This window comes from Dicentrarchus labrax, unplaced genomic scaffold (genome assembly GCF_905237075.1).
Source record: "Dicentrarchus labrax unplaced genomic scaffold, dlabrax2021, whole genome shotgun sequence".
Lineage (NCBI taxonomy): Eukaryota > Metazoa > Chordata > Actinopteri > Moronidae > Dicentrarchus > Dicentrarchus labrax.
This window is the reverse complement of record NW_026136718.1, coordinates 694,258-721,729: the sequence shown is the minus strand read 5'-3', so window position 1 is coordinate 721,729 and position 27,472 is coordinate 694,258. Positions and strand designations below refer to the sequence as shown.

General features: G+C 40.0%; 2 protein-coding genes across 3 annotated transcripts; both read left to right on the top strand.

The window, feature by feature from the left end:
- The first annotated feature begins 145 nt into the window (after positions 1–145).
- On the top strand, positions 146–3,718 carry LOC127349761 (zinc transporter ZIP3). Of its 2 annotated transcripts, none has more exons than XM_051375648.1 (3): positions 146–244; positions 1,647–1,936; positions 2,318–3,718. In XM_051375648.1, the coding sequence occupies exons 2-3, from the start codon at positions 1,730–1,732 to the stop codon at positions 3,065–3,067; spliced, it is 957 nt and encodes a 318-aa protein (XP_051231608.1). In that variant the 5' UTR covers positions 146–244; positions 1,647–1,729; the 3' UTR covers positions 3,068–3,718. The 2 variants fall into 2 exon arrangements, with proteins under 2 accessions (XP_051231608.1, XP_051231610.1); XM_051375650.1 differs by having other exon boundaries at positions 157–244; positions 1,644–1,936.
- Positions 3,719–8,275: 4,557 nt separating this feature from the next.
- slc1a8a (solute carrier family 1 member 8a) lies at positions 8,276–25,692 on the top strand. Its single transcript, XM_051375607.1, has 11 exons — positions 8,276–8,559; positions 14,966–15,045; positions 16,746–16,961; positions 19,135–19,177; positions 19,260–19,467; positions 19,698–19,797; positions 21,522–21,755; positions 21,842–22,036; positions 23,145–23,279; positions 23,940–24,042; positions 24,631–25,692. Exons 1-11 carry the CDS (start codon positions 8,308–8,310, stop codon positions 24,793–24,795), a joined length of 1,731 nt encoding a protein of 576 aa, XP_051231567.1. The 5' UTR covers positions 8,276–8,307; the 3' UTR covers positions 24,796–25,692.
- The last annotated feature ends 1,780 nt before the right edge of the window (positions 25,693–27,472 follow it).

Here is a 27,472-nt window from a genome sequence, read left to right as displayed (position 1 = left end):
TATATATATATATAATATTATATATATATATAATATTATATATATATATATATAATATTATTATATATATATTTTCATATTATCGTTTTCATATAAAAGTAAAATCTTCCCAGAAAGAGACTGAAATAAATAACCTCCCTGATGACGTCATTAGCAGATCCACCACTCAGCGCACAGGCGGTGCGTGACGTACACAGGAAGTGTTTGCACTCACCTGCCGGAAGAGAAGCGGATGTCCGGACAGGTAAACAATCAGTATTTAGAGTTTCATTGTGTTTGTGTGGAGCTCAGCTCGCTGCTCTCGGATCAATAATCACACTAACAGCTGATCTCTTTTAGTCACGCGGTGTTTAGCTGTTAGCCTCTTTAGCTTCCGGAGCTAACAACGACAGCTAGCAGCTAGCAGCTAACATGCTAACAGCTGTTAGCAGAACCCGAGCGGAAGCGAGATAAATGTTGATGTTTGTGTCTAACGTAAACGAATAAAAGCAGTCAGAATGGTGAAAGAGGTTCATTAATAAACGTTTAATAATGTAATGATAAGATTAAAGCGGCAGTAAAAACAAATATTAGAAAATAAAGGTTGTTGTTGTTAGCGCCGTGTTGTTTTATTTTGAAGTTCCTCACAGGAAGCGCGGTTAACGTCGTCTGGTGTGACGACACTAATATAACCGTTAAAAACGGACCGAACCGGTTTAATCCGTTAACGGCTGCGCTGACGTAACGAGAGTTTAACGTTATATTGTACGTTTATAACGTAACAAACAACACCGGGAAATACACACCGGGAAACACACACCGGAAACGCGTCTGGTGTTTGTTTTCAGATTAAAAGCACTAATATTAATACATGTATGTGAGTTAAACTGTTAAACTATAATAATATTACATAATCGATCAATAAGGGCACCAAAGACAATACATAAAATACAAAGATTAAAATAAAATACAATCGATTTTACAGGTTTAATAAAAGTATTTAATAAAGTTCTACTAAAAACTAAATTCAATAATCAGGCAGAAATAATTATAAGTTATAGTTTAACTACATTAACAATGACATTTACAAAAGAAAATACGATCAAAATAAATTAGTAATAAATTGTAGATAATGTGTAAAAACCAGACTGAAGAGGTTTAAAAATAAAAATATATATTTTAATATTTTTGCATTAATGTAAAAGCAGGATTTTAAGTTTTAACCCTAAATTATTACAAATACATTGAAATGAGCAAATCTTCACATTTGTGAATCTGGAAGCATGAAATGATAACACTGAATTAATAATAATAATAATAATAATAATAATAACGGCTTTATGAAGGACACATGGAAGAAGGTCTAAAGCAATAAAACTTTGAACTGGTTTAATGTGGTTGAACTGGTTGAACTGGTTTAATGTGGTTGAACTGGGTTAATGTGGTTGAACTGGTTTAATGTGGTTTAATGTGGTTGAACTGGTTTAATGTGGTTTAATGTGGTTTAATGTGGTTGAACTGGTTTAACTGGTTTAATGTGGTTTAATGTGGTTTAACTGGTTTAATGTGGTTTAATGTGGTTGAACTGGTTTAATGTGGTTTAATGTGGTTTGTTGTGAACGTCCTCGTCCACTAACCTCTCCCTCTGTGTCACTCTGTCCCAGCAGCCCCAGCAGCAGCGAGCGGAGGTGTGTGTGCGTGAGATGCGGCTGTCTCTGGCGCTGTAGCGTGCGGCGGGCTGAGCGTCAGGATGGACATCCTGGTGGCCAAGCTGCTCGGCCTGCTGGGATTGTTCGGCCTCATGCTGGCCGGCGTGCTGGTCCCAGTGCGCCTCCTGCTGGTCGACTACGACAAGGCGCACCGATACAGGAGGGCTCTGTCTCTCTGCAACTCGTTCGGAGGAGGCGTCTTCCTCGCCACGTGCTTCAACGCTCTGCTGCCGGCGGTCAGAGACAAGGTATCACTCTCCAGAGCGAACATCCAGGATGGCTGCAGCTGGTCGATTTCTCCTCGGGGGGTTTATTTAGTTAATTTAACGTTCTGAGTCTGTTAGACAGCAGAGAGGATGATTGTTGAACAGTGATTGACTAATAAAGACGGTTTGGTGAGTTTTCTTTAGTGTGTAAGATCAGATCGACTTTATTGATCCCACATTGGGGAACTTGTTACAGCAGCTCCAGATCTTTCTGGTCGGATTCACAGTCCAGTTCTTGTACGTGCGGCTCTCAGCCTGCGACTCGGATCATAAACGTGGTCTGCAGGTTCCTCCTCGCCAGGAGGGTTGGACCCCGTTAATACCTCGTTCAGACTTTAATGGCGGCGTGTCGTCTCTCCTCAGGTGTCCGCCGTGTTCCAGCAGCTGAAGATCAGCAGCGACTACCCGCTGGCCGAGACGATGATGATGCTCGGCTTCTTCCTCACCGTGTTCGTGGAGCAGACCATCCTCACCTTCAGGAAGGAGAAACCGTCCTTCATCGACCTGGAGACCTTCAACGCCGGTGGCTCTGAGGCCGGCAGCGACTCCGAGTACGACACGCCCTTCATCCCCTCTGCGCGGGGGTCACCTGGCGGCGGCGGCAGCGGCCGCTCCCACGGACATCAGCACGGACACTTCAGCCCCGCAGAGCTGGCGGGGGCGGGGCCTCTGCGGCTGGCCAGTCTGGTCCTGGCTCTGTCGGCCCACTCTGTGTTCGAGGGCCTGGCGCTCGGCCTGCAGGAGGACGGCGCCAAGTTGGGCGGCCTCTTTCTGGGCGTGGCCGTGCATGAGACGCTGGCCGCCGTGGCGCTCGGGGTGAGCGTGGCCAAGGCGTCGCTCGGGATGAAGGACGCCGCCAAGCTGGGCGTCACGGTCAGCCTGATGATCCCGCTGGGGATGTTGGTGGGGATGGGCATCGAGTCGGCGCAGACACTGGCGGGCGCCGTGGTGTCGGTGGTGCTGCAGGGACTCGCTGCCGGCACCTTCCTCTTCGTCACCTTCTTTGAGATTCTGTCCCGAGAGCTGGACGACAAACAGGACCGGCTGCTCAAAGTGCTCTTCCTCATCCTCGGCTACACTTCGCTCGCCGCACTCGTCTTCATCAAGTGGTGACACACAGGAAGTGACACACAGGAAGTGACACACAGCAATACCAAAGTGAAAACTCAATAAAGGCAGCAGAGGAAACAGGAAGCAGAGAGCTGCAGACCGACAGTGACTCCAGTACCCGGTAACCTCGGTACTGGAACGTTATCCCCTGTCGGTCTCGGTCCTGTGTTGGTTCCCGACCCGGCTGCTGTATGATCCGGTTTCACCATAATCACTGAATAAAGTTGAGCTAGCGACATTTAGTAGCTAGTTAAGTATCTAGTGCTTTGCTATAGAGAAAAATGCTAGCTAACTGGCTTTTGTACAGTAATCAGTAGAAGGAAGATTTAACAGATTATATATCGAATAATATATTTAGTTTGTAAGAAATTAATCTTTTAATTTCCTGATTCTTTCCTGATTCTTTCTCATCGTAAACTTTCCGTCTGTATGAGCTGAAGCTGAAAACCCCAAAATAAAAACACTGGAGCCTTTTAAAGTTAATATATATCGATATCTATATGTAATCGGACATGTAATCTTTATTTTTATGACATTTTCATCGTTGTATGTGTTCATATTGTGATCTGAACAGTTTTGTATTTATGTGTCTCATGTTTATCTTGTGTTACTGAAATTAAACAAATAATTATTAAACTTGTTATTTAAGAAAAATCTGAACCTCTGTTCTTTTATTAATCCTGTTTATTCTGATAATGTGCTTCTGTGGAGTCTGAGGATTTATTTATTGATCCTGGATTGAATTACAGCGTGCTCTTTAGCCCTCCCCCCCCTTCTCTTTTGACTGATTCCTGTGGATGCAAATACTAATATTACTGTAATACCTGTTAATTTAACTGAAACTGATTACCGGTACATTGAAAAAAACATTCTTGATTAAACAGCTTTTACTATAGATTTTGTTTGTAAGTTAGAGAAAAATTACTTTTTTACTACGTATTTTGTTTTTTCACAGTACAAATAAATAATAATAATAATACATTTTATTTATAGAGCGCTTTTCTAGGAACTCAAAGACACTTTAAAAAGGAAAAGAAAAAGGTAATAAAAACTATATAGATTTACATCTACAATATAAAGATTAGAAAAATTAAGTCAGTGTCACTCAGTAATTTAAATTACTCATAAAAAGCTTAAGAAGGTTTTTAACTTGTGAAATTGAATTAGTGTCACTTAAAATTTCAGTTTCAACAATTTGAGTTAAATTAACTTATCAGGTTTTGTAATTTTAAAGTAGCAGGAAATGGAAATACTGAAGTTAATCAAAATTGTACGTTTAAAGTCCGTCCAGTCAGAAATCAATGTGGTCCATTTCCAATAAATGTACTTGTTACTTTCCTTTTTTATAGCAGAAAGCCGAAATGTTGAATTTGTCACATTTGCAGGTTTTCTGTGTTTTCTCATCGACTGCAGTTTGAAGAGAATAAAGATGAACCACTAACATAAAAAGCACAATGGCACAGGCAGTTTAAATAACAGTAGCATGGTGTAAAAATACTGGACAATACTTTACTGAAGTATAAGAACAAAAGTACTCGTTATATTGTTGTTACATTACACACTGTTGGGTGGTTTGATATAAAACATATATATTGTGTTATACTTTATAAATGAATCATATATATATAGCATGTAGAGAAGAAATATAATGCTCAGACAAGTGGGCATCCCTGCAAAGTAAGTCCTTACAAAACAAATCTCTTGACAATTGAATATGAATCAGATAGACAGCACTGACCTATGACCTGTATCTACAGCACTGACCAATATAACAATAGTATCATTATTGTTACTATTATTTGAATCAAATAAACAGGATAGACCTCTGAGCTGAATACAGCACTGACCTATGCCCTGTATATACAGCACTGACAAATATTCTGCAAAAAGACCATCAAAAAGCTTCAGCTTATTCAAAATGCACTTCATAAAAAAGTGAAACTACTAAATTAACCACCACAATATGGAATAAAGATTTTACACAGCTGGTTGGAGTGGAACTAATTTTTACTACATTATACACTGTTGGGTAGTTATATATAATATAGAACACATATAATGCTTTATACTTTATACATTAATATATACTGCATAGAAAATGTGGTTTCCAGACAGATGTATAATATGTAAGTATAATATATGCCTCTGACATGTAGTGGAGTAGCAGTATAAAGTAGAATAAAAACAGATGTAATGAATACTGAACCGACTGTATACTGTCATTATTCTACTGTAATAATATTTTTATCTTTGCTGCACACAGATGCCACTGTGAGGTTTGAAGATGATAATTTGGCGCTACCTTGTGGCAGAAAGAGAGTATTGCTTGCATTTATTTTGTCAGGAGCTGTCTGAGCTTTGTACTGAACTACAGTCTTACACTCATCTCAACAATCTACACAGGAGCAGGAGGTCAATGTCGACCTCTCACAGGCTAACAAGAGACAAATGTATCCAGTGGTGGAGTGTAAGTACATTTACTGAAGTACATTTACCCTCATGTTACTTTATACTTTTACTCGATTGGAGGCAAATATTGTACTTTTTACTACATTTATTTAATTACTTTCAGATTCACATTATTAATACAAAATATGAATCAACTATACATTTTGATGGATTATTTAAGATTTTAGAAGTAATTTAAGTAATTAGTAAGTAAGTAAGTAAATTTAATTTATAAAGCACATTTAAACACAGTATAAACTGACCAAAGTGGTGTACAGTGGATAACTAAAAAGACAAATAGTACAGAAAAACACATTGGACCAATAGTCAATAATTCTATAAAACATGAATAAAAGGAAACCTTCAATATCAGAGCACACAACACAGAAATACATAGGATGAGCAGGAGTTCAGGCTTAGGGAACAAGGAAGGCCAGGGAGTAAAAGTGGGTTTTATCCTGGATTTAAAGGCAGAAATGGAGGGGGCAGATCTAATATCCAGGGGGAGCTGGTTCCAAAGAGGTGGAGCAGCAACTGCAAAAGCTGTATCACCCCTCTGTCTGAGCTGTGAGCGCGGCACATGCAGAAGCCCTTTATTTGAGGATCTCAGGAACCTTTGAACAGAGTAGGGCTGTACAAGATCAGCGATGTATATTGGGGCCAGCCCATTTAGTGCCTTAAAAACAAATAATAAAACTTTGAACTGAATCCTAAAATGAACTGAGCCAATGCAAGGAGGCCAGAATGGGGGTGATGTGCTCACACCTCCTGGTGCCAGTAAGATGACGCGCAGCTGCGTTTTGGACCAGCTGCAGACGTCTAAGTGAGGATTGGGGGAGGCCAAGGTGGAGGGAATTGCAATAATCCAGCTGTGATGTAATAAATGCATGGATAACTTTCTCAAGGTCATTGTGAGATAGGAAAGATTTGAGGCGGGAGATCATTCTGAGCTGGTAAAAACTATTTTTGACAACAGAGCTAATCTGTTTGTCAAAGCAGAGTTCGGAGTCGAGAATGACACCCAGGTTTCTGGCATAGGGTTTGACAGATGGGGTGAGCTGACCTAAGTTTTGCACTACAGTGCATCTTGCCTTGGGAGGACCAAAAATGATGACTTCTGTCTTGTCACTATTAAGCTGGAGGAAGTTGTTAGCCATCCAATTTCTAATGTCTTCAAGACAGACCAGAAGAGATTGTATGGAGTCCCTAGATTTTAGAGGTAAGTACAGCTGTGAGTCATCCGCATAGAGGTGAAAAGAGATGTTATGCTTTCTTATAATGTCACCCAATGGGAGCATATACAGGCTGAAGAGCATAGGACTCAAGATGGACCCCTAAGGGACCCCATATTAGACGGGAGCAGATGATGAGGAGAACTGACCAATAGACACAGAGAAAGTCCTATGTTTGAGATAGGAGCGGAACCAGAGTAGTGCACCCATTAATATGTCAATAATTATAATACCATCATATTAAATATATTATATAATATAATAATAATAACAATATTATATTCTGTACTTTTACTTTTGGTACTTTAAGTAAATCTTAATAAAAGTTAACACAACTTAATCCTCCAAAGATTTTGAGTCAGTCAGTTTTCCAGCTGATGAAGTAATAACTTAGTAACTTAGTGAAGTTAAATTTGTGCAGTATTTTAATTATTGGTGATATAAGGACTGCAGCCGAAGCTCAGAGACAGCGAGGGAGAGCGCAGTGACTGCAGCCGAAGCTCAGAGACAGCGAGGGAGAGCGCAGTGACTGCAGCCGAAGCTCAGAGACAGCGAGGGAGAGCGCAGTGACTGCAGCCGAAGCTCAGAGACAGCGAGGGAGAGCGCAGTGACTGCAGCTGAAGCTCAGAGACAGAGAGGGAGAGCGCAGTGACTGCAGCTGAAGCTCAGAGACAGAGAGAGAGAGTGCAGTGACTGCAGCCGAAGCTCAGAGACAGCGAGGGAGAGAAGGGACCAGGATTGTAGTGACTGCAGTTTGCCGTTTGAAGGAAGCAGAGTTCCCATAAATATGTTGAGAAAGCCAGTTGGTTTGTCGGTTCCTGCACACAGAACTGACAACCATATCTCTTACATTCATTTAACTGCAGTTAAACAACAACCTACCAGCGTCTGACTGTTGTTTCATGTGCACGGGGAGTTTCGTTTACTTAATAAATTATGATGTCATATTTAAATCAGTTAAAATAAAACTGTATTGATCCCTAGAAGGACATTCACAAACTCTCAGCAGTTTATAAAGTCTTTAAATTACCAGCTGCAACAATTATATTCCAATAATATCATATTAATATATTATACTGCATAATGAGCACTTTTACTTTTGATACTAGTACAGGTTGAATGTACTTTTAATACTGAGGTATTAGTACTTTTATTGCAGTAAAGGATCTGATACTTCCACTTTTTTCATGTAGTTTTATTTTCAAACAGCGATCAACAACAACAACAACAACAACCAGATCATTTCATAGACTCAAGACTCTTACTGACCGTCTGTCCGTCTGACCCTGCAGGATCCTGGCTACCCTGCTGACCCCAACAGTTCAGCCAAAAGTAGAAAAACTGAAACCACAACAGGATCCAGTAGCTGCACCAGATGCCACAACAAAGGCGTGTGAGGTGTTAGTCCACCTCCCTAAGCCTCTTAGAGTCCCTGTAAGTCTGCAGCCGGCCTGCAGGACCGGACCATGATGAGTTAATCCCTTAGTGGAAAAGGTTAGCTCGTCTTTGGCTCTCTTGGGTTTGTCAGCCTGCCAGACGCAGCGAGACGAGGACCGACTGAAGATGGAGGAGCTTCTATTGCCGAGCGGCGAGGAGGAGGTTCGCTCTGACCACAGTTCATATGTTCCGGGAGACGCAGGGAGGACGATGGGGGACCAAGTGAAGTCCTTCTTCCAGGTGACGGTGAAGGAGGACCTGGGTAAGAACTTGAAGAAGTTCCTGAAGAGAAACGGGCTGCTGACGCTGTCGGTCTTTGCGGTGCTCACCGGCTGCACACTGGGCTTCATGCTGAGGGGGACTCACCTGTCCACACAGGTACGACTCACTTTTACCCACAGATCTGTCCACACACATACAGACAATACCCACATACACTGGATATTGTTTGTGGGCTTTTCCAACACCTGTACTTTAGCGATACTTGGAACTGTTCTGGCACCAAAACGGTGCCTGGACCAGTGCCTGAAATGGGCCGGTACTGACCAGTACAGAGTGCTGCCGCCTCTGGTTCTTGTCTACATGAGTACACTTACTTCTTATAGAGGACAACCACTACTGGTGAGCAGGGCCGGACTCACCACTGAGGTCACCTAGGACTTCAGGGGTATATGTACAATAAAAGTCCTGAGTAATTGCCTAAAATAAATGTAGGGGAGAGTGGGGTAAGTTGAGCCAAAGGGTAAGTTGAGCCACCCCTTGTTGCTAGGAAATGGTAAAAAATATTGATCATGTGACCAAATATTTAGGAGGAAGGCTTCATTTCATGGAGTCTGTGAATGTAAGAACCACATAGGTAAAGTGGTTAGATATTTATTTCCAAAAAATAATTTTTCACTTTTGAAAGTGAATTTAGTCTATCATAAGTTTCATGAGCATACGGCTCAACTTACCCCATACACTGGGTAAGTTGAGCCATGAGACCACTTTTTTTGGACATGCTATATTATGGAAACAGTTATGTTTACACTCATTCTGTTTGTTTGAAGGGATGCACAACATCCTGAAATATATGCAGATATATTAGTTAGTGACAAAACTATGATTGCCTTGATGTAGTGATCCTAAATATGAAAAATTACTCATCTTGCCCCACTCTCCCCTACTTTGATGCTTTGATGCCCCAAACCCGCCTAACAAGTTCAGTTTTTGGACCTCAGTATTTCCAAATACTAAACGCCTTCGTAACTGCGTCTCCATATAAATACATAACTAGCTTAACGCTAAGAAAACTGCACTGAAAATGTCCTTGGTAAAAAGATTCAAATCTACCAAAGATTTATTTAAGGTTAGGATTTATTTGTGTTTCAGGTTATGTTGTATTCAGGGTTCTGTTGTGTTTAGGGTTATGTTGTGTTCAAGGTTATGTTGTGTTTAGGGTTATGTTGTGTTCAAGGTTATGTTGTGTTCAAGATTATGTTGTGGTCAGGGTTATGTTGTATTCAGGGTTCTGTTGTGTTCAGGGTTATGTTGTGTTTCAGGTTATGTTGTGTTCAAGGTTATGTTGTGGTCAGGGTTATGTTGTGTTTAGGGTTATGTTGTGTTTAGGGTTATGTTGTGTTTCAGGTTATGTTGTGTTCAAGGTTATGTTGTGTTCAGGGTTATGTTGTGTTTAGGGTTATGTTGTGTTCAGGGTTATGTTGTGTTTCAGGTTATGTTGTGTTTCAGGTTATGTTGTGTTTCAGGTTATGTTGTGTTTAGGGTTATGTTGTGTTTCAGGTTATATTGTGTTTCAGGTTAGGGTGTGTTTAGGGTTATGTTGTGTTTAGGGTTCTGTTGTGTTTAGGGTTATTTTGTGTTTCAGGTTATGTTGTGTTCAGGGTTATGTTGTGTTTCAGGTTATGTTGTGTTTCAGGTTATGTTGTGTTTCAGGTTATGTTGTGTTCAGGGTTATGTTGTGTTTAAGGTTATGTTGTGTTTCGGGTTATGTTGTGTTTCAGGTTATATTGTGTTTCAGGTTCTGTTGTGTTTAGGGTTCCTGTTGTATTTAGGGTTATGTTGTGTTTCAGGTTATATTGTGTTTAGGGTTCTGTTGTGTTTCGGGTTCTGTTGTGTTTCGGGTTCTGTTGTGTTTAGGGTTCTGTTGTGTTTCGGGTTATGTTGTGTTCAGGGTTATGTTGTGTTTCAGGTTATGTTGTGTTTAAGGTTATGTTGTGTTCAGGGTTATGTTGTGTTTAGGGTTATGTTGTGTTTAGGGTTATGTTGTGTTTAGGGTTATGTTGTGTTTAGGGTTATGTTGTGTTTCAGGTTAGGGTGTGTTTAGGGTTATGTTGTGTTTCAGGTTATATTGTGTTTCAGGTTAGGTTGTGTTTAGGGTTATGTTGTGTTTAGGGTTATGTTGTGTTTAGGGTTATGTTATGTTTAGGGTTATCTTGTGTTCAGGGTTCTGTTGTGTTTCAGGTTATGTTGTGTTTCAGGTTATGTTGTGTTTCAGGTTATGTTGTGTTTAGGGTTATGTTGTGTTTCAGGTTATGTTGTGTTTCGGGTTATGTTGTGTTTCGGGTTATGTTGTGTTTCAGGTTCTGTTGTGTTTAGGGTTCCTGTTGTATTTAGGGTTATGTTGTGTTTCAGGTTATATTGTGTTTAGGGTTCTGTTGTGTTTCGGGTTCTGTTGTGTTTCGGGTTCTGTTGTGTTTAGGGTTCTGTTGTGTTTCGGGTTCTGTTGTGTTTAGGGTTCTGTTGTGTTTAGGGTTCTGTTGTGTTTCGGGTTCTGTTGTGTTTAGGGTTCTGTTGTGTTTCGGGTTATGTTGTGTTTCGGGTTATGTTGTGTTTAGGGTTATGTTGTGTTTAGGGTTAGGGTTGTGCTGATTTAGTGTACTGCCACCTTATTTAGTCCAATTCAGGCAGTGGTCTGAACCAATATTTAAAGAAAAGAAGCAGAAAATCGACTCCATGATAGAACTGCTTTTTCTATTGCAAATTTAAACTTGGGGTTGAACAGTTTCAAGTTTATTGGTATAAATAAATACTAATTTACTGAACACATTCACATAATAAGTATAACCTCTCCCAGGGATCTCAATCTTGTGGCCCTGAGGCCATTTAAAGCCGTCCGCCCCCTCATATATGATATATCAGTTATATATAATACAGCCACAAGATTATTATTTAATTCTAATTCTAAGAATGTATATTATATTTTCTCTAGTTGTTTCATAGCAATGTTAATTACCCCTTCATATACATATACAATTCAAATAAAAACGAAACAAAGTTCTCTTTTAAATGTATTTTTGTTTGTTAGCATAGAAACAGAAACTGCGGTTAGCATTTTAATTATTATGTTCTTAATGGAAGGATTTTCTAGTAGTATTTGAACATTGAAGTGCTTCCTATGAGACAACAATAGCAATCATGGCCCCAAGACAATGTGGGTTTAGACTCACCAAACTATAATAATTTAACTCTAAATAACAGTTACAATACTAATAACTGCAAACTGCAGCTTTTAACTTGTCATATTTCTTACCTGAGGAAATGTTGCTGTCGTCAAGAGTATAAACACAACAAGGCTGTAAAGACGAACTACTGAGTGGATCAGTCTCCGTGTTTTAATGTCACCAACAAAAAACAAATTGATAAAACAGATAGACTTGCAGGAGAGGGAACCGTTAGCTAAAATTCTTATTCAGTTTTTTTTAGGACTCTATTTCCTGTCTGAGTCAGTCCCAGCTGTTTTCTGATATCAAGCCAAAATGGATGTAAACAATGCAGGTTTCAGATACTAGAAGAGGAAGAAAATCCAATCTAGGAATAAACACAATAACTGTTTTATTTACTATTTTTATAGTTTTTCTCGACATAAATAGAACAGACAAACCGGACGGGGCGGAGGGGTCGTCCATTCATTCATTAGCTAAAGTCCATTATCTCCTTCAAGCTAAACTTCAGATTCAAATAAGATTACAAACAACACTTGAAACTTCCTCTCAGGCCTCCACGTTGGTACTCTGAACTGACCCACTGCAGGTACATGTTATTCTGGTAGGAAACAGAATCAGGGAGCATTAACAACCACAGAGAGAGACTACAGTCCAAATCCACCGTCATTAATCCCGTCATTCAGTAAGTGGCTGTCAGGCTCTCAGCTAGTTTCCTTTAGACAGTTAGAGCCGACTCAGTATATAGAGTATAAATGTTCATGTGGTTAAACGTACACAGTCGGAGAGCAAGCTTCATCCTGGGCGTTGGTCAACAGTGACAAACACTAAACGTTGCAAAATAACTGACAATCATATTTAGAATAACATTACTATCTGCAATGTTCCTATATTTTATTTGGATCATTGACTTCCGCACCGCGCAGCCAAGACACAGCCAAGACAGAGGCCCCTGTCTCGCAACGCTCTGCAGTAATGTTAGCTTTGACTGTGGACTCTGTGTTGAACTCTGTGTTGGACTCTGTGTTGTGGACCTGTGTTGGACTCTGTGTTGGATTCTGTGTTGGACTCTGTGTTGGACTCTGTGTTGTGGACTCTGTGTTGGACTCTGTGTTGTGGACTCTGTGTTGTGGACTCTGTGTTGGACTCTGTGTTGTGGACTCTGTGTTGTGGACTCTGTGTTGTGGACTCTGTGTTGTGGACTCTGTGTTGGACTCTGTGTTGGACTCTGTGTTGTGGACTCTGTGTTGGACTCTGTGTTGTGGACTCTGTGTTGGACTCTGTGTTGTGGACTCTGTGTTGTGGACTCTGTGTTGGACTCTGTGTTGTGGACTCTGTGTTGGACTCTGTGTTGTGGACCTGTGTTGGACTCTGTGTTGTGGACTCTGTGTTGTGGACTCTGTGTTGGACTCTGTGTTGGACTCTGTGTTGGACTCTGTGTTGTGGACTCTGTGTTGGACTCTGTGTTGGACTCTGTCTTGTGGACTCTGTGTTGGATTCTGTGTTGGACTCTGTGTTGTGGACTCTGTGTTGGACTCTGTGTTGGACTCTGTGTTGTGGACTCTGTGTTGTGGACTCTGTGTTGTGGACTCTGTGTTGGACTCTGTGTTGTCCACTGTTGGCACTCGGGAGCATAAAGGTCACAACCTTTGACCCTCATCCTACATAGAGACACATAGAGATCAGTCCACAGACAGCAGATGAAGTCTGTTGGTGCAGTTACTCTATGAACCGTCTTTCCAGGAAGAATTGATCCCTCTCAGAAGACTATAATCAATGGGAGCATATTTATGTTCACAGTGTCCTATAAGTTCCTTAACCCCGGAACCTTAAACCTAAACCTGGAACTGGGCTATGACGTCCAACACTGGCTGATGTCAGAGACAAACATGGAGGTTGAAACCACTTAGACTAAATGTATTCTTATTTCTAATGTAAAGATTTTTTTTTGGAGGAGCTGTGCAGCATTAAAACGTCTCTCAGTGTTAAAGGTTTAAGTAACCGTCACATGTTCATGGTGAGGAAGAGAGTGTAAATCACCAGGAGCCTTCAGACGTATGTGTCAGGAGTTTTAATGAGTGATTTATTTTTTGTTACAATAAGTGTTAAATAGGTGGAAGTAACACAGTCTCAGTCCTCTAACAGAGAATACATTTTCTTACAGCACCTTTATTATTAATTTTAGTACAAAGCAGAGAACTGAAAGTATGTTTTATATCAGATTAAATTACCCCTTCTTATACAAATGAATAAATTCTTCCTTAAAATGTTTTTCATTTGCTGCAAAATAATGGCATAGGTCATATAAAGCGTTTATAAGACCAAGTTTCAGGCCTTTATGATGATAAAAAAATATATAGAAACAGCTGTTTGCATTTTTGTGTATGATGTAAGTATGATGTTAGTAATACAAATATTTTGGCCCCAAAACAATCTGAGTTTGAGACTCCTGGTTTAACCAAATGTGTGATAAGTATTGAGGAAACACAAGTCTACAAACACAGAAGTAGATATCAAATTTTAGGATCTATGATGAATGTATTCATTTATTTTAAGGCAGCTTTGTTAGAAAGGTCTGACTGTGCTGAATGCAGCGGTGTATGATATATAACTGTAGCCTTTGCGGTCAGTGGTCTGCATTAAGAAATGTATGAAGTGTGCCATCAAAATGACACAGCCATAAATGGCTTATCTGTGGTCACTAAAGGGACCCAAAATGTTAACTGTATCAAACTTATTCAAAGATTTTTATAAACTTTATTTAAAGGGTAATTACATTTTGTGAATGCAATAAGTAATAATTTGGACTATAATTTACTATAATTAAAATAGTTTTTGCTTTAATTTTACATAAAATCTTTTTAATGTTTAATTAAAGATATTTAAACTGTAAAACCAATGCAATGATCTATAAATACAGGTGAACACTGCTATAGTACAAATAATCAGGTTTAGATTTACAGAAAAGTGCTGTTATTATCCATCTAAAATTACACAACAAATAAAAATAATTTCTGTTTATATAAACAGTAAAAAAAAAATTATGTATTTTAATCTTCTTTTCTACTAATCTTTAAAAAAGAAGTCACTGTATGATTATTTACAGTTTCATTTTTCATGTTATTTTACATTAGAGATGTAAATTAAAAAATACAGAAAAAATCTATAAAATAAGCTAGAAACCCCCGTAAATATGACGAAATTAAAGTGTGTTTTAACAGATCATATCCAGAGAGTCTCTGCATTCAGGACCAAAACTGATCCATAAAGTCTTTTACTAAAAGCTGAGGACAAAGCCCTGCTTTTATTTTGAAAGGAAGGTGTATTTTGTTTTATCACCGCAGGCAAAGATCTACTTCTCTTTTCCCGGAGAGCTGCTGATGAGGATGCTGAAGATGCTCATCCTTCCTCTCATCACGTCCAGGTAGGTTGACGTCCTGCCGCACAGCAGCAAAAAAACATTTAAATAGTCATAAAAAATCAGTAAAATATCAATAATGGACTTAAACAGTTGGTGAACAAAATTCACGTATTCTATGGGTGTGGCAAACAGCGCCCCCTAACGAGCAGCCCAGTTTCACCAATATATAAATTAAGATTGGTACACACACCTATCACGTACAGATGTACAAAACTCCTCCTGGACCCTGACCCCAAACCCAACAGGAAGTCAGCTAATTTGGAATTTAGTGGTAATTTTTGGCGATTTGGTGCGTTCTATTTTAACAAACTCCTCCTTGAGAATCGATCACATCAACTTTATATTTGGTCAGTGCCATGTAAAGATCATCACCATTAAAAGTTGTGCTATTTGTAAACGTGTGTTAATGAAACAGGAAGTTGTCTGTTTGATAAAAGTCCCGCCCTGAACACGTCTACATGCCAATATTCAGTCATAGTCATAGCGCCACCTACTGGAAACAGGAAGTAAGCCTTATATGGCGATCAACTGAATTACGTGAAGTTTTCCTGCAGTAGTCGACGTATGTAGTAGTTTGATTTCTTACACTGAGTCTCTGGAGCCTTTAAAGTTAGACTGATATGGATCATAACATAGATATAACAGTTCTGATGGTCCATATAAAGGAAAGAGGCACTTATTATGACTTATTAGTTATTTAAATGTTACTGAATTTAAACCGTAAAAATAATAATAATAATAATAATAATAATAATATATATATAATAATTACACTGAAATGACTCCCTCTGTTTCTTCGGGAAGTGCGATCAGACACTGCTGCAGCACCACTGTGCTTGTGCTGAATTAACATAGTTTATTTACTCACATGATCCATTTCACAACCTCCATATTAGATTTTTGTTGTCTTCTGGGTTTCTGATATTGTAGCTAATGTGTCATATAACATATTCAGTTCAATACAGCTTTACTGAAACCTGTATTTGCAAACGTAAGCAGCAGGTCACTACCCAGATCAACAGATAAACACACAGTAGAACAGTGGAATCAATAATACATTGAATAAATACATTGATGAACTGGCTGTGTTCTGGAGATAAATATCACTTAAGTGTCCCCAGATTGACACACTTCAGGCTACGGACCCGTATTGACCCGTCTGAGGATAATTAATTATTCTATAACTGTCTATACTGTAACCTATGAACAGAATAATGATTATTATACATTCTAGTCAGTGAAATAATAATGAAATTAAAATATACCCCCAAACCAAAACAGTTGCCAGAACCCTAGCTCCCATTTTCAGTGCTGTTTTGTTAGCGATAAGCTGGCTTTGTTACACAGTTAGTTGGGCGTTCAGGAGGATCTTACTGTTACTGCTGTATGCAGAGTTTTATAAATACTGTGGTAGTTTCTAGAAATGTTTTGGGACATGAAAGCGTTACAGTTTTTGGGTAATTATTCATTTACTGTCTTCCCCTCAGTGACCTCAATGGTTTATGAACAATGACCAGGTTTTCAGCATTTTTCTCTTTTGAAGAAGCTTGCTATGCTAACAGTTTCCCCCTGCTCCCAGTCTTTGTGCTAAGCTATGCTAACAGTTTCCCCCTGCTTCCAGTCATTGTGCTAAGCTAGGCTAACAGTTTCCCCCTGCTTCCAGTCATTGTGCTAAGCTAGGCTTACAGTTTCCCTCTGTGCAGTTTGATGTCCGGTCTGTCGTCGATGGAGTCTAAGGCGTGCTGTCGGATGGGCGTCCTGACTGTCACCTACTACCTGTGGACCACCTTCATCGCCGTGGTGGTCGGCATCGTGCTCGTCATCATCATCAAGCCCGGCGTGGGGACGGAAGTGGAGAGCAACCGGCTGGGAGGGGGGCCCGTTATGACCTCGGCTGATGCCCTGCTGGACCTCATCAGGTGAGACGGGATATGTTTGTTGTGTTTTTCGTTATTATGATGCAGCGTAAATGTGTTGGGGTTAATTGTTTGCTAGGTTTATCCGTGAATGTTACCTGCTCAACATGTGCAGCCTGTGGGATCTATTGCTTGGTGTAATGAATGTTGGTCCAATGGAGAGAAACAGGATTATTAAAATATCCTCTGCCTAGTTTACCTACAACACTGACCTCTACCCTGTATCTACAGCACTGACCTCTGTGACTTAGGAATTATTATCACATCGACTAAAATCTTTATTAACTGTCTGTGAATATTGATCGGAGATTAGTTTTTCTGATATTTTTATACAGTTGGCTGTCTGTATTATGTTTTTTTTTTTTTTTAAATCATGACAATATCTAAACTTAAAGTAGGGGTCCCGACCCTCAGGTTGGGAACCACGGTTACATAGATTACCCACCAGTCATCTTATATTTCTGTTCTGTTGTCTTTATAAGCATGTGTTGCTTTATATTATGATAATTGGATTCGGTTTATTTATAGGTCAGATTTTGAAATATTGTTTGTTCATTTTGGAATTTTGGATAATTTTGAAATATTTATTATAAATGTTTTATTTATTTATGATGACTTTGTGCATACTCATGATATTATGGTACTGTGGTCCACTCTTCCCGCTCCATGTATGTGATTTGGAGGCAGTCACATAGTAAATGCCATCCTGCTGCATGCGGGCAAGGATTGTTTGTAGACGTGTAGCTGCTCCGTATTTAAGATGGTTTCTCCTTATCAGGAACATTTGCCTGATGAAGGTCTGGTACTGAAACGTTGCAAACACTGTTAATAAATGTTGTATTGCCCCAGAGACACCGGCTGAGCGGTATTGATCGTTATGTTCTGACAGATAACGAACACATAATGAAAATAACGATTAACGTAATGTCTGACAGGCTGCGATCAACAAATAGTAGGAAACACACACTCTCACGCACACGTCATCCAATTAGTGATGAGGCTAATCACTATATTTTTAGTAATCCTGCGAGGATGAGTGACAGATTAACTGATCCAGCAGCGGTGCGATGCAATGATCTCTTCTGCGGCACGTTGGCACTCTTCAACCGGCCTTACGAGCAGTGCATCATCATCCTGTTGACCTCTGACACCCCCCCGCTAAAAGTCAGGTCATCTTAACAACTGATTGTTTACCTTCCTGCCTGCCAATGTTACATCAGAGTCTCACACCTTCAACATACCTGCATCTGAGCTTCTAATAACACTTTATTATTATTATTAGGGACCGAGCCCGTTAATGAACTGGAAGGTCCCTATTGTTTATGCTATGTTTATTATTATTATTTCTAGTTATTATTATTATTAGTAACACCACAGATCAAAATGTCTATGTGTTATTAGGTTGTTTATACTGAGCAGCATTTTGCTCTTGGACCTACTTTATATACAGTTTAGTCCACTGGTGCCCAACCTCAGGTTCGGGGCCCTCCAAAGGGGCCGATAGATAAATCTGAGAGAGGACAGATGAAAAAACAAAGTTCTGATCTGTATTCGCTTTCTGAACTTTTTTCTCATCTTCGATCTTCCTCTGACACACTGATCATTTAACGGTTGTTGAAATGAAAACGTGTGGGAAGGGAAGAGGGGAAATGTCTCTGAGGTGGAACTGACAACAGCTCAGAAACTTTGAGATGACACCGTTTGTAAGAAGTCACAGGCCAGAAATACTGGGAGGCTCTGGTTAAAGGTCCAGTGTGTAGGATTTAGCAGCATCTGGTGATGTAGTTGCAGACAGCAACTCCCTCATTTCACCATCCTCTTCCAAGTGTGTGGGAAAATCTACGATGGCTGTGAACAGCGAGAAAAATGTCTACCTTCCTATCTAGAGCCAGTGTTTGGTTTGTATGGAAGCCCATTTCCGCCAATGTGACCAAAAACAAGACTTAGTATCTCAAAATAATGACTGTGTCAGTCAAGTTTTTCATGATAACAATAATAATGGAAACATTTTTATTTGTCACAATGGTGGAAATCTTAAAACATGAAGACACATTTGACTTTAACATTGACACTGACAGCGGCTTAAACAGAGACTGTAAGAACCAGAGTGCTGCTATATTTACTGCATGTCGCTGTGTTGCACTAATCAATCCTGTGTCTCTGCGTCCCTCCACAGGAACATGGTACCCTCTAATCTGATCGAGGCCACGTTTCAGCAGGTGAGACAGCAGCCGGGACAAATAAAGTCTGTTAACTCTCCCAACTTCACATCCTCTAATGACCCCCTCTGTGTCTCTTCAGTACAAAACAGACCTGGTCCCCATCCTCAAAGTCCCGGCCAGAACCATCCAGCCCAACTTCGTCTACGTCGTCCCCGATGACACCGACCCCAAAGGTCGGACGGTGTACCTGGAGCTCACCCCCCCTCCTGAGATCACGTACAAGACAAGTCCCGGCAGCAGCCAGCAGATGAACGTCCTCGGCATCGTCATCTTCTCTGCAACCATGGGTGAGCGGGACGGCGTCTGAACGATATGTTACCGATCGATACAAGAAATACCGATTAATACAAATCTCCGTTATTAAGTCCTCAAGGTCTCTGTTGTCTGAGAGCAGGTTTTTATAACAGATATCAGTTTTTGGGCATTTATTGACGTTTCCTGCACAGACTGAACATTTATAAAAAGTATAAGCACCAGTCTAACTCTTCTTCTTCTTCTAATAACTGTGTTGTTGTAGGTCTGTTGCTGGGCAGAATGGGAGAGCGAGGAGCTCCACTGGTCAACGTTTGTCAGTGTATCAACGAGTGTGTCATGAAGATCATCAATGCTGCCGTTTGGTGAGATAAAAACTCTGAATGTATACGGTTAATGACAAAAAAGGCTTCGGAAAAGGTCTTTTTAAAGATTTTTAATATTAATCTAATGCATATTTTTGAGTCTGGAACAAAGTGTTTGATTCATTCATTCATTGGTAAAATAACTTTTTAAAGAGTTTAATTCATTCAGTATTTCTAACTTCGCCCCAAAAATGTCAACAACATTTACAAACATTTGTATTGTAAGGTATTTATATTTTTCTAATCTTTGGTATCCCTGAGAAAGTCTACTGTGACTAACACATTATTATATCTTTAGTATCTTAAGCTTCCAATTTTACATTTTAAAGAGAGAAAAATAATTATTAAACTTATAATATTTTACTTTGAATTTATCACCATTAAAATGTGGTTTTTAATACTTTTCCTAGCGTGTTCACGTGCTGCGCTGCCTGACATTCTGGGAGTTTCCAGCTTCCAAAACATAAATAATAATTTTTTAATGTACTTAAGTTGTATTCAAACTAAATAAGTTTTATATAATAAAATGATTCGTGTCAAGAATATATTAAATGATTTTAAAAGGAAATAATACACTTGAACGCAAAAATATGCTTTTTTTAATAGTCTTGTTAAATCCCAGAAATCAGTGGTTGTTAAAAAAATAAGAACAATTTGTGGTTCGAATTCATCAGAGAAGATAAATGAACCAAACTACAGATGTGAAAACGCCCAATAAATAATAAATATTCAAACAAACCATAAACTGCACGGATGGATCTGATTTATGTATTAGTGGATTTCACAGGATTAAATATGTTCATGCATGTGCTTCACTTTGACCCACATGAACTCCAGCAGCTGTACTAGGGCTGGACAATATGGCTTAAAAATAAAATCTCCGATTTTTTCACACTAAACTCGATTTACGATTTTAATCGATTTTTTTGTAGACAGTTTTTTAGCAGGTGTTTGTGGGCTGCGGTCCTGTATATCTCACAGAACATTTCTCCCACTCAGCTGCATACCTGCTTGAGGTGCTGGAATAATAGCTTTCAAACAAACTTTGCAGTGGGTTGTGGTTTGTTCGCTGTCGGACGCCACAAAACCAAACCAGTTCATCAACCGACGACACTGTGCCTTTATTGGGGACGAGCTCATCCTGGCTTGCTGCCGTGTTGTGTTTATCTGTGGAGAGGCGGGGGGAGGGGTCAGCACACTCTGACCTACGGGAGCCCACAGGGAGCGCCGGTGTTGTGGAAGTTCAAGAGAAAACCGATTTTAAATAAAAATAAATCGTGTTTAACTATGAATTCGAATTAATCGATTAAATTGATTTATCGCCCAGCCCTAAGCTGAACTGACGTATGGTCCTCTGACACAGAGGAGGGTTTTGTGGTTCTGACCTGATGACCTGTCAGGTGGTCGGCTGATCACAACGTGCCGCTGTGACATCATCATAGTCTTCCTGCTGCAGCACATGAGCAGATTAAAGACAGTCCCTACAAAGCCTAAAGCTGACCTGAACCGTGGACAGATGCACTGCTACTATATCTGTTTTATAACAGCAGTGTCCTTCAGGGTTTAGAACGTGGGGCCCAAGGGTCAAAGTTTGCTCAACATAAGGTTTCCAGATGTTTCTAGCAACAATATGTTGCTGTATGAACATGAGGCGGTATCATCGAGCTCTGGGTGGATCTCCACGGCTCCAAATCATCAGGATGTTTCTTGTTCTGTCCTTTCAGGTACTTTCCGTTCGGGATCATTTTCCTGGTGGCGGGGAAGATCCTGGACATGCAGGACCCGAGCACGCTAGGGAAGAAGCTGGGCTGGTACGGCATCACCGTGCTCGCCGGCCTCTTCGTCCACGGACTAATCCTCCTCCCTCTCTTCTACTTCGTCCTCACCAGAAAGAACCCCTTCTCTTTCATCCGTGGGCTGCTGCAGGCCTTGGTGATCGCTCTGGCTACCTCCTCCAGGTCAGAGTCCAGGACAGTCCTGGTTCAACCTGCTGGTCTGCGTCAGCATTTTATTGAAGTTTTATTTGAATGTCGTCTCTTCTCAGCTCTGCCACGCTGCCCATCACCATGAAGTGTCTGTTGGAAAACTGTCATGTCGACCGACAGATCGCCCGCTTCGTCCTCCCTGTGGGTGCCACCATCAATATGGATGGCACGGCGCTGTACGAGGCTGTGGCGGCCATCTTTATCGCTCAGGTTAATGACTATGAGCTGGACTTTGGCCAATTAGTCACCATCAGGTAAACCAACTCCAACAAAGTGTCTCTAAAATAATTCAGGAGGTTTTGGTAACTTTTGTGATAATACACAACAAGAAGAACAAGAACAGTAGGATACATATTGAGAAAATGTCTCAAATGGAAACACAAATGGTAGGATGCAGTATGTGAATATTCTTAATCATATCCACTGCTGTGGGCATCCCACAAGAGCTTATACCTTCAGTTTGACTGCATAGTAACAATCTCACCTCTGTTATTCCTCAAAAAAGAATGAGGAAGCTGGTGAAATGAAGCCATACGGAGATGATACAGTGATGTACGCACATGATTGTAGAAAATGGAACGCTGCTTCCAAACGTCCTTATGTAATTAGAAACATTATAGTGTGGCTACATTTATTATGCTTTTAATTATATGTTAAAAACATGATCTGAGCACATTTACCTCAAAAAGACCATGTACCACTACTGAGTCAGATATGACATCAAGTTAAAAGCTCCAAATTGTGTTTGAGTTGAAGTGCCTGGACTGACTCTAATCTTTCCTTTAAATCTCATGTTGAGAAATATGCAAACCAGGAAGCTTTAATTTGACAAATTTTAAAACGTAAAGTTTTTTAGAGCTTCATGTGGAATTCAACAAAACATCCGCACTAAAAACCCCTTAAAACGTTCTGAAAACATGCTCTCAAGGGTTTCGAAAATAAACTGCTTTGACAGTTTAAAGGCATACTGATGAGGATTTTCCCAAACTGTCTGTAAACAAACCTTTGACAGCGGGACCCCTCCTCCCTGGCTCAACTGAGAGCAGAGATGGTAGAACGAGGTAGACAGTGAATGAGTGAGGGAGCACTGTTACGGAGAACAAAGCATTATTTTCTGTTCTGTCAAAACGGATTAAATTAATTTACACATAATGTTCACATAAGAAAACGTAATACTTTCCATTCTCACCTTTGATATTAGAGCCTTTTCTGCAGTTTCCTTTTTGGGTTCAGTGTCAGATAGTAAGTCTACCATTAGCTCTGACTGGAAGTCCACTTCAATGCTCTGGATCATTGCTGCCTCTAAATTTTAATCTCTGACAGGATAAATTATTTTCTGTTCTGTGTCTGTTTGTCCGGCAGCATCACAGCTACGGCTGCCAGCATCGGGGCAGCAGGGATTCCTCAGGCCGGTCTGGTTACCATGGTGATCGTACTCACATCAGTGGGTTTGCCGCCAGATGACATCACACTCATCGTGGCCATTGACTGGATCCTGTAAGTAGCAGTACTCTTTAGGGTTTTATCCCTGAAAACACAATTCCCAGGAATGCCCATCCAAACCATTCCAAATATATTAACAGGAAAAAAACCATAGAACATATTGGAATATATTTACTTTTATGTACATTTACAAATACTTTAAAAGAAATGTGTTAAAGCAAGGAGCTATAGTGCATTTAAAGCTGTAATTTTAAATTATGTTCATTCTAATGTTGATTAACATAAATTACATGTTTTTGTCTCAATGATCATTAACACAGCTGAAATTAAGCCATATGCTGAGGATACAGTGATATATGATTGTAGAAAACTGCACGCACCTCTCAAACGTCCTTATGCAATGAGAAACATTACAGTGTAGCTAAATTGATTATGCTTTTAATTAAATGTGCAAAAGAATGTAAGCAGCACCTGAAAGAGATATAATGTCAGGGTAAAAGCTCCAAGGTGTGTCTGGGAGCTCAAACTGACTGATGGATCATATTTTATTTGCAGTATTCAGACCCTTACTTAAGTAAAAGTACTAACACTAACTAAAACAGCCAATATGAACAGTACGATACATCCCAGCAGGTATATAAAAAGGAAGATGTGAATAGACTATAAAACACTTCTCAGAGCTTTTTCCAGAATTTGTCCTCTCTGTCTCTGTAGCGACAGGTTTCGGACTATGATCAACGTTTTGGGCGATGCTCTGGCGGCGGGAATCATCGCCCACCTCTGTCGGAAAGATTTCCCCCTCAGTGGATCAGGAAAGGTAATTTTTTTTTTTAATTTACTGACCTGTGATATATTTATTTTTTTGGAGAGAAATCTGTCTCCCAGAGCGAGTGTATATGTTCTGATTGGAAACATCAACCCTTCCATTACACCTGGGAGCTGTTACTTCATTCATGCCTGTTAGATTAGATTAGATTACAGGAGTTTGCTCAGATCGGACCAACAACCACAACAGATTAAAGCTCTGACTCTCACCTTGATCCTGTTGAGTTTTTGTCAAGCCCCGCCCCCCCTCTGCAGCACTCTGCGGTCCATGTTGCCGGGCAGAGAAATCAATCAACTAAATCAGTTACAATCACTCACCAACACATTCATCAGGTCGAGCTGCTTTTAGTCTAAAGAAACAAGGAAATATTCTTACACATATTTACTTTAAACTTAAGTGCAAAGCTGGAATTAGAACGTGGTTAGCCTAGCTTAGCATAAAGGCTGGAAGCAGGGGAAACAGCTAGCCTAGCTCTGTCTTAAGTTTAGAAATACACATATAAACACCTCTAAATAATCACGTTGTACCTTTAGCATTTCACTGTGGGAAGCTAACGTATGTTGTATGATTCCGTCCCAGTCTGTACCGTCATACGGTACGCAGAATCCTCACAACAACTCCCACAGTGTAGACGTGCCAATGACAGAGATCCACACTCACAAAGACTGCATGTTCGACACGATGGGCGACTCGGCGAGTGAGAGGCACGCACACACTGTCTACTACAACATCTGTCAGGTGTGACAGAACAGCTCGCCTCAAAACAGCGTCTGGGAGGATCCGGTCAAACCTCACTGTGCCATCTGATCAGGAGTGTAAAGAAGAGACGGACTTTGTGGCCACAGAGCGTGAATCTTCACGGGATGGGAGCCCAAGCAGCAGTTTCATTTCGGTGGTTTATATTCCGTTGAAGAACATGATGAACAGAAGCCTGATCTTCACCAGAGGATTATGGGTACCCTACTGGGAGTTCATCTTCTGGTTTAAAAGAGAGACATCTGAAAGCAGGATGCTTGAACTGATATCCAGGTTTGTTAATGGGACAGCTCCACTCTGATACCTTGTTTAAGACTCTGTGGATGAAATAATGGTTTATGAAGTAAATCCTTGCATAGTAACCACGATTGCTGTACGTATCGTGGTAACCATGGCGGTTTCTAGGGCTGCGTATCAAACCTTAATACGTCCCTGGTAGTGACCGGAATGTGTCCGAGTTTGAATAACTGTCAGGTACCAAAAGCTGGTATCAAATGTATTCTGCCTTGTGTGACCCGTAGAAGAAGCGCACTACAGGTCCCAGGTTGTTTTGATATCAGGATAGTAACTCTTGTTCCACATGATATCCAGCTCTAGCAGTCGCCCGAACAAATGTTAGGCGGAAAGGTGGATCAGCACCTGGATCATTTTCCTGTTCGTCCCCTTTACTCAGACCAGAACAAATCCACCAAAACCAGATTGTTTTGAGGTGTTTTTTGGATCCTGAAGAGTTGACATCTTAGAGACTGTTTGTCTTTTTATCTGGGATCTTCTGAAGGGAAGAACTTCTTCGTGCTGCTGTTTGTTCTGAACCACATCTCTGTCTTATGTTCAACAATTCTCTCTGGTGTTTAACAAACCTCTGACTGAACTCTGTATTTGATTGGCCGGTGCTCAGACTAGCTCAAAGGTCAATCCGTCCAATCCGACGGCTGAATGAATCCAAGTGCTCTTCATCCTCATCAGACTCAACCTTCTTCTTCTGACTCGTTTGTATTCGACAGCATGCTGGCATGCGTTCTAACTGGCTTCATTTGAAGTCCATGTGCATTATTTTCTTCTCTTGTTGTTGTTATTGTTTTTATTTGAATGCTACAGAGTAAACAAAGTGCTGTAGGGATTATGGGAACCTTACCAATGTCAGTTGCAGCTAACATGAACAGATTCTAGCTCTGGTTTCAGTTTATCTTATGCCTCACCTCGGTCTACTAAATATTCAATATAGATTCTGTCGCTATCCAGTGAGTTATTGATCTCGTCTGGAGCCTCTGCTGAAATAACCTATTTTACTATATTGATTTTGTTTTTTTTGTTGCCTCTCAGGCTTCTGAAACTTTTCCGAACCCAAACAGTATGATTTCAAATGGGTCATTAAATGTCCAGCTGGTATTCAAACTCAGAAAGTGGTTTACGCTGGATGTAGGCGGAACCAACCACAAATTGTTAATTTAATCCTGAAATTGATACGGATTGATCAGAAGTTGCTATATTTATTAGGAAACTATTTACAGATGAAGCCTTTTTTAAAATAAAAGTTGCTATATTTACGACTACGGACACATTTTACTCTGACGATACTTGTAGAATCTGTTCTGGATACTGAATTCTGAAGTGTCTGTCAAGAGCCACAACACCAATTAATTCATGAATTAATTAATTGACAATTAAGTTTTTAGATAATTGATTAATGACAATAACAATTAACTGTTTTTCTTTGTCATATATTTCAGGAAATTTAAAATCTTTTGGTTATGACAACAACTGACCCTTCATAAGCCCCGCCCCATTTTTTCCAATCACAGTTGAGCAACCCTTGGTCAACTTCCTCCTTTCCTGTACTTAGATATGCTACATCTATGTTTGAAAGACAACCGCATCTTGAAGATGACTATTTTTACACCTACTGGACTCCGTTAAAACGTTTCTGGAACAATGAAGTCTACAACTAATAGTGATACATTTTAAATTCAGCAAGAATTACGACCAACTGCAACGTGTTAATAAGGACTACACTGACTTCATGGACAAACATTATTTAATGAGAGGATTTTTAACGTTTTCTTTGTCTCTTTGCAAGCTGACGTCATTTACTCCTGATTACCATGTTTTAGCCACTAACTGCTCATTAACTAATTAATTATGTATCACCCTCAAATGGTTCACATATTTTATTGACAGTCGATTGGGAGTCATATAAAATTCCAACTAATGAAATCCTGACTGTCACTGATTATTTATCACAATCTCAATCTGTAAAAACTGACGGTATAATACGGAAGATGATGAGAATAAATTAGAGTAAATTGAGATAAAGTTACATTGAGATTACATAATTTATATGTTATGTGATTTGTAGTTAAGTGGCTAAAACATGAAAACATGGAAGAAACTGTTTTATTTTTGGTGAAGTGCTCCTTTAACCTCTCTGTGTTTAATTAGTCGTGTCATTTCAGTTTAAACATGAAAACGTAGACCTGCCTTAATTTGACTGTTGACCTCCGTCGTTCTAATCCACAAACCTCAACGTTCATCTGCCAACACACCATCAGCCCGACACACCGCAGCATTATCGGTTAAACTTTCATCATGTAAATACTGTTTTTATATGGAATATACATGTGGTTTTGAATTTGTGTCACTTATGTTTATTTGTATTTGAAAATAA

What these genes read in the sequence shown, in the direction of transcription:
- LOC127349761 (XM_051375648.1), top strand. Translation starts at nt 1,730, where the DNA reads ATGGACATCCTGGTGGCCAAGCTGCTCGGCCTGCTGGGATTGTTCGGC. An exon ending in TGCCGGCGGTCAGAGACAAG is followed by an intron (nt 1,937 to 2,317) that starts GTATCACTCTCC and finishes GTCTCTCCTCAG; the next exon opens with GTGTCCGCCGTGTTCCAGCA.
- slc1a8a (XM_051375607.1), top strand. Translation starts at nt 8,308, where the DNA reads ATGGAGGAGCTTCTATTGCCGAGCGGCGAGGAGGAGGTTCGCTCTGAC. An exon ending in GCTCTGGCTACCTCCTCCAG is followed by an intron (nt 21,756 to 21,841) that starts GTCAGAGTCCAG and finishes GTCTCTTCTCAG; the next exon opens with CTCTGCCACGCTGCCCATCA. An exon ending in GTGGCCATTGACTGGATCCT is followed by an intron (nt 23,280 to 23,939) that starts GTAAGTAGCAGT and finishes CTGTCTCTGTAG; the next exon opens with CGACAGGTTTCGGACTATGA.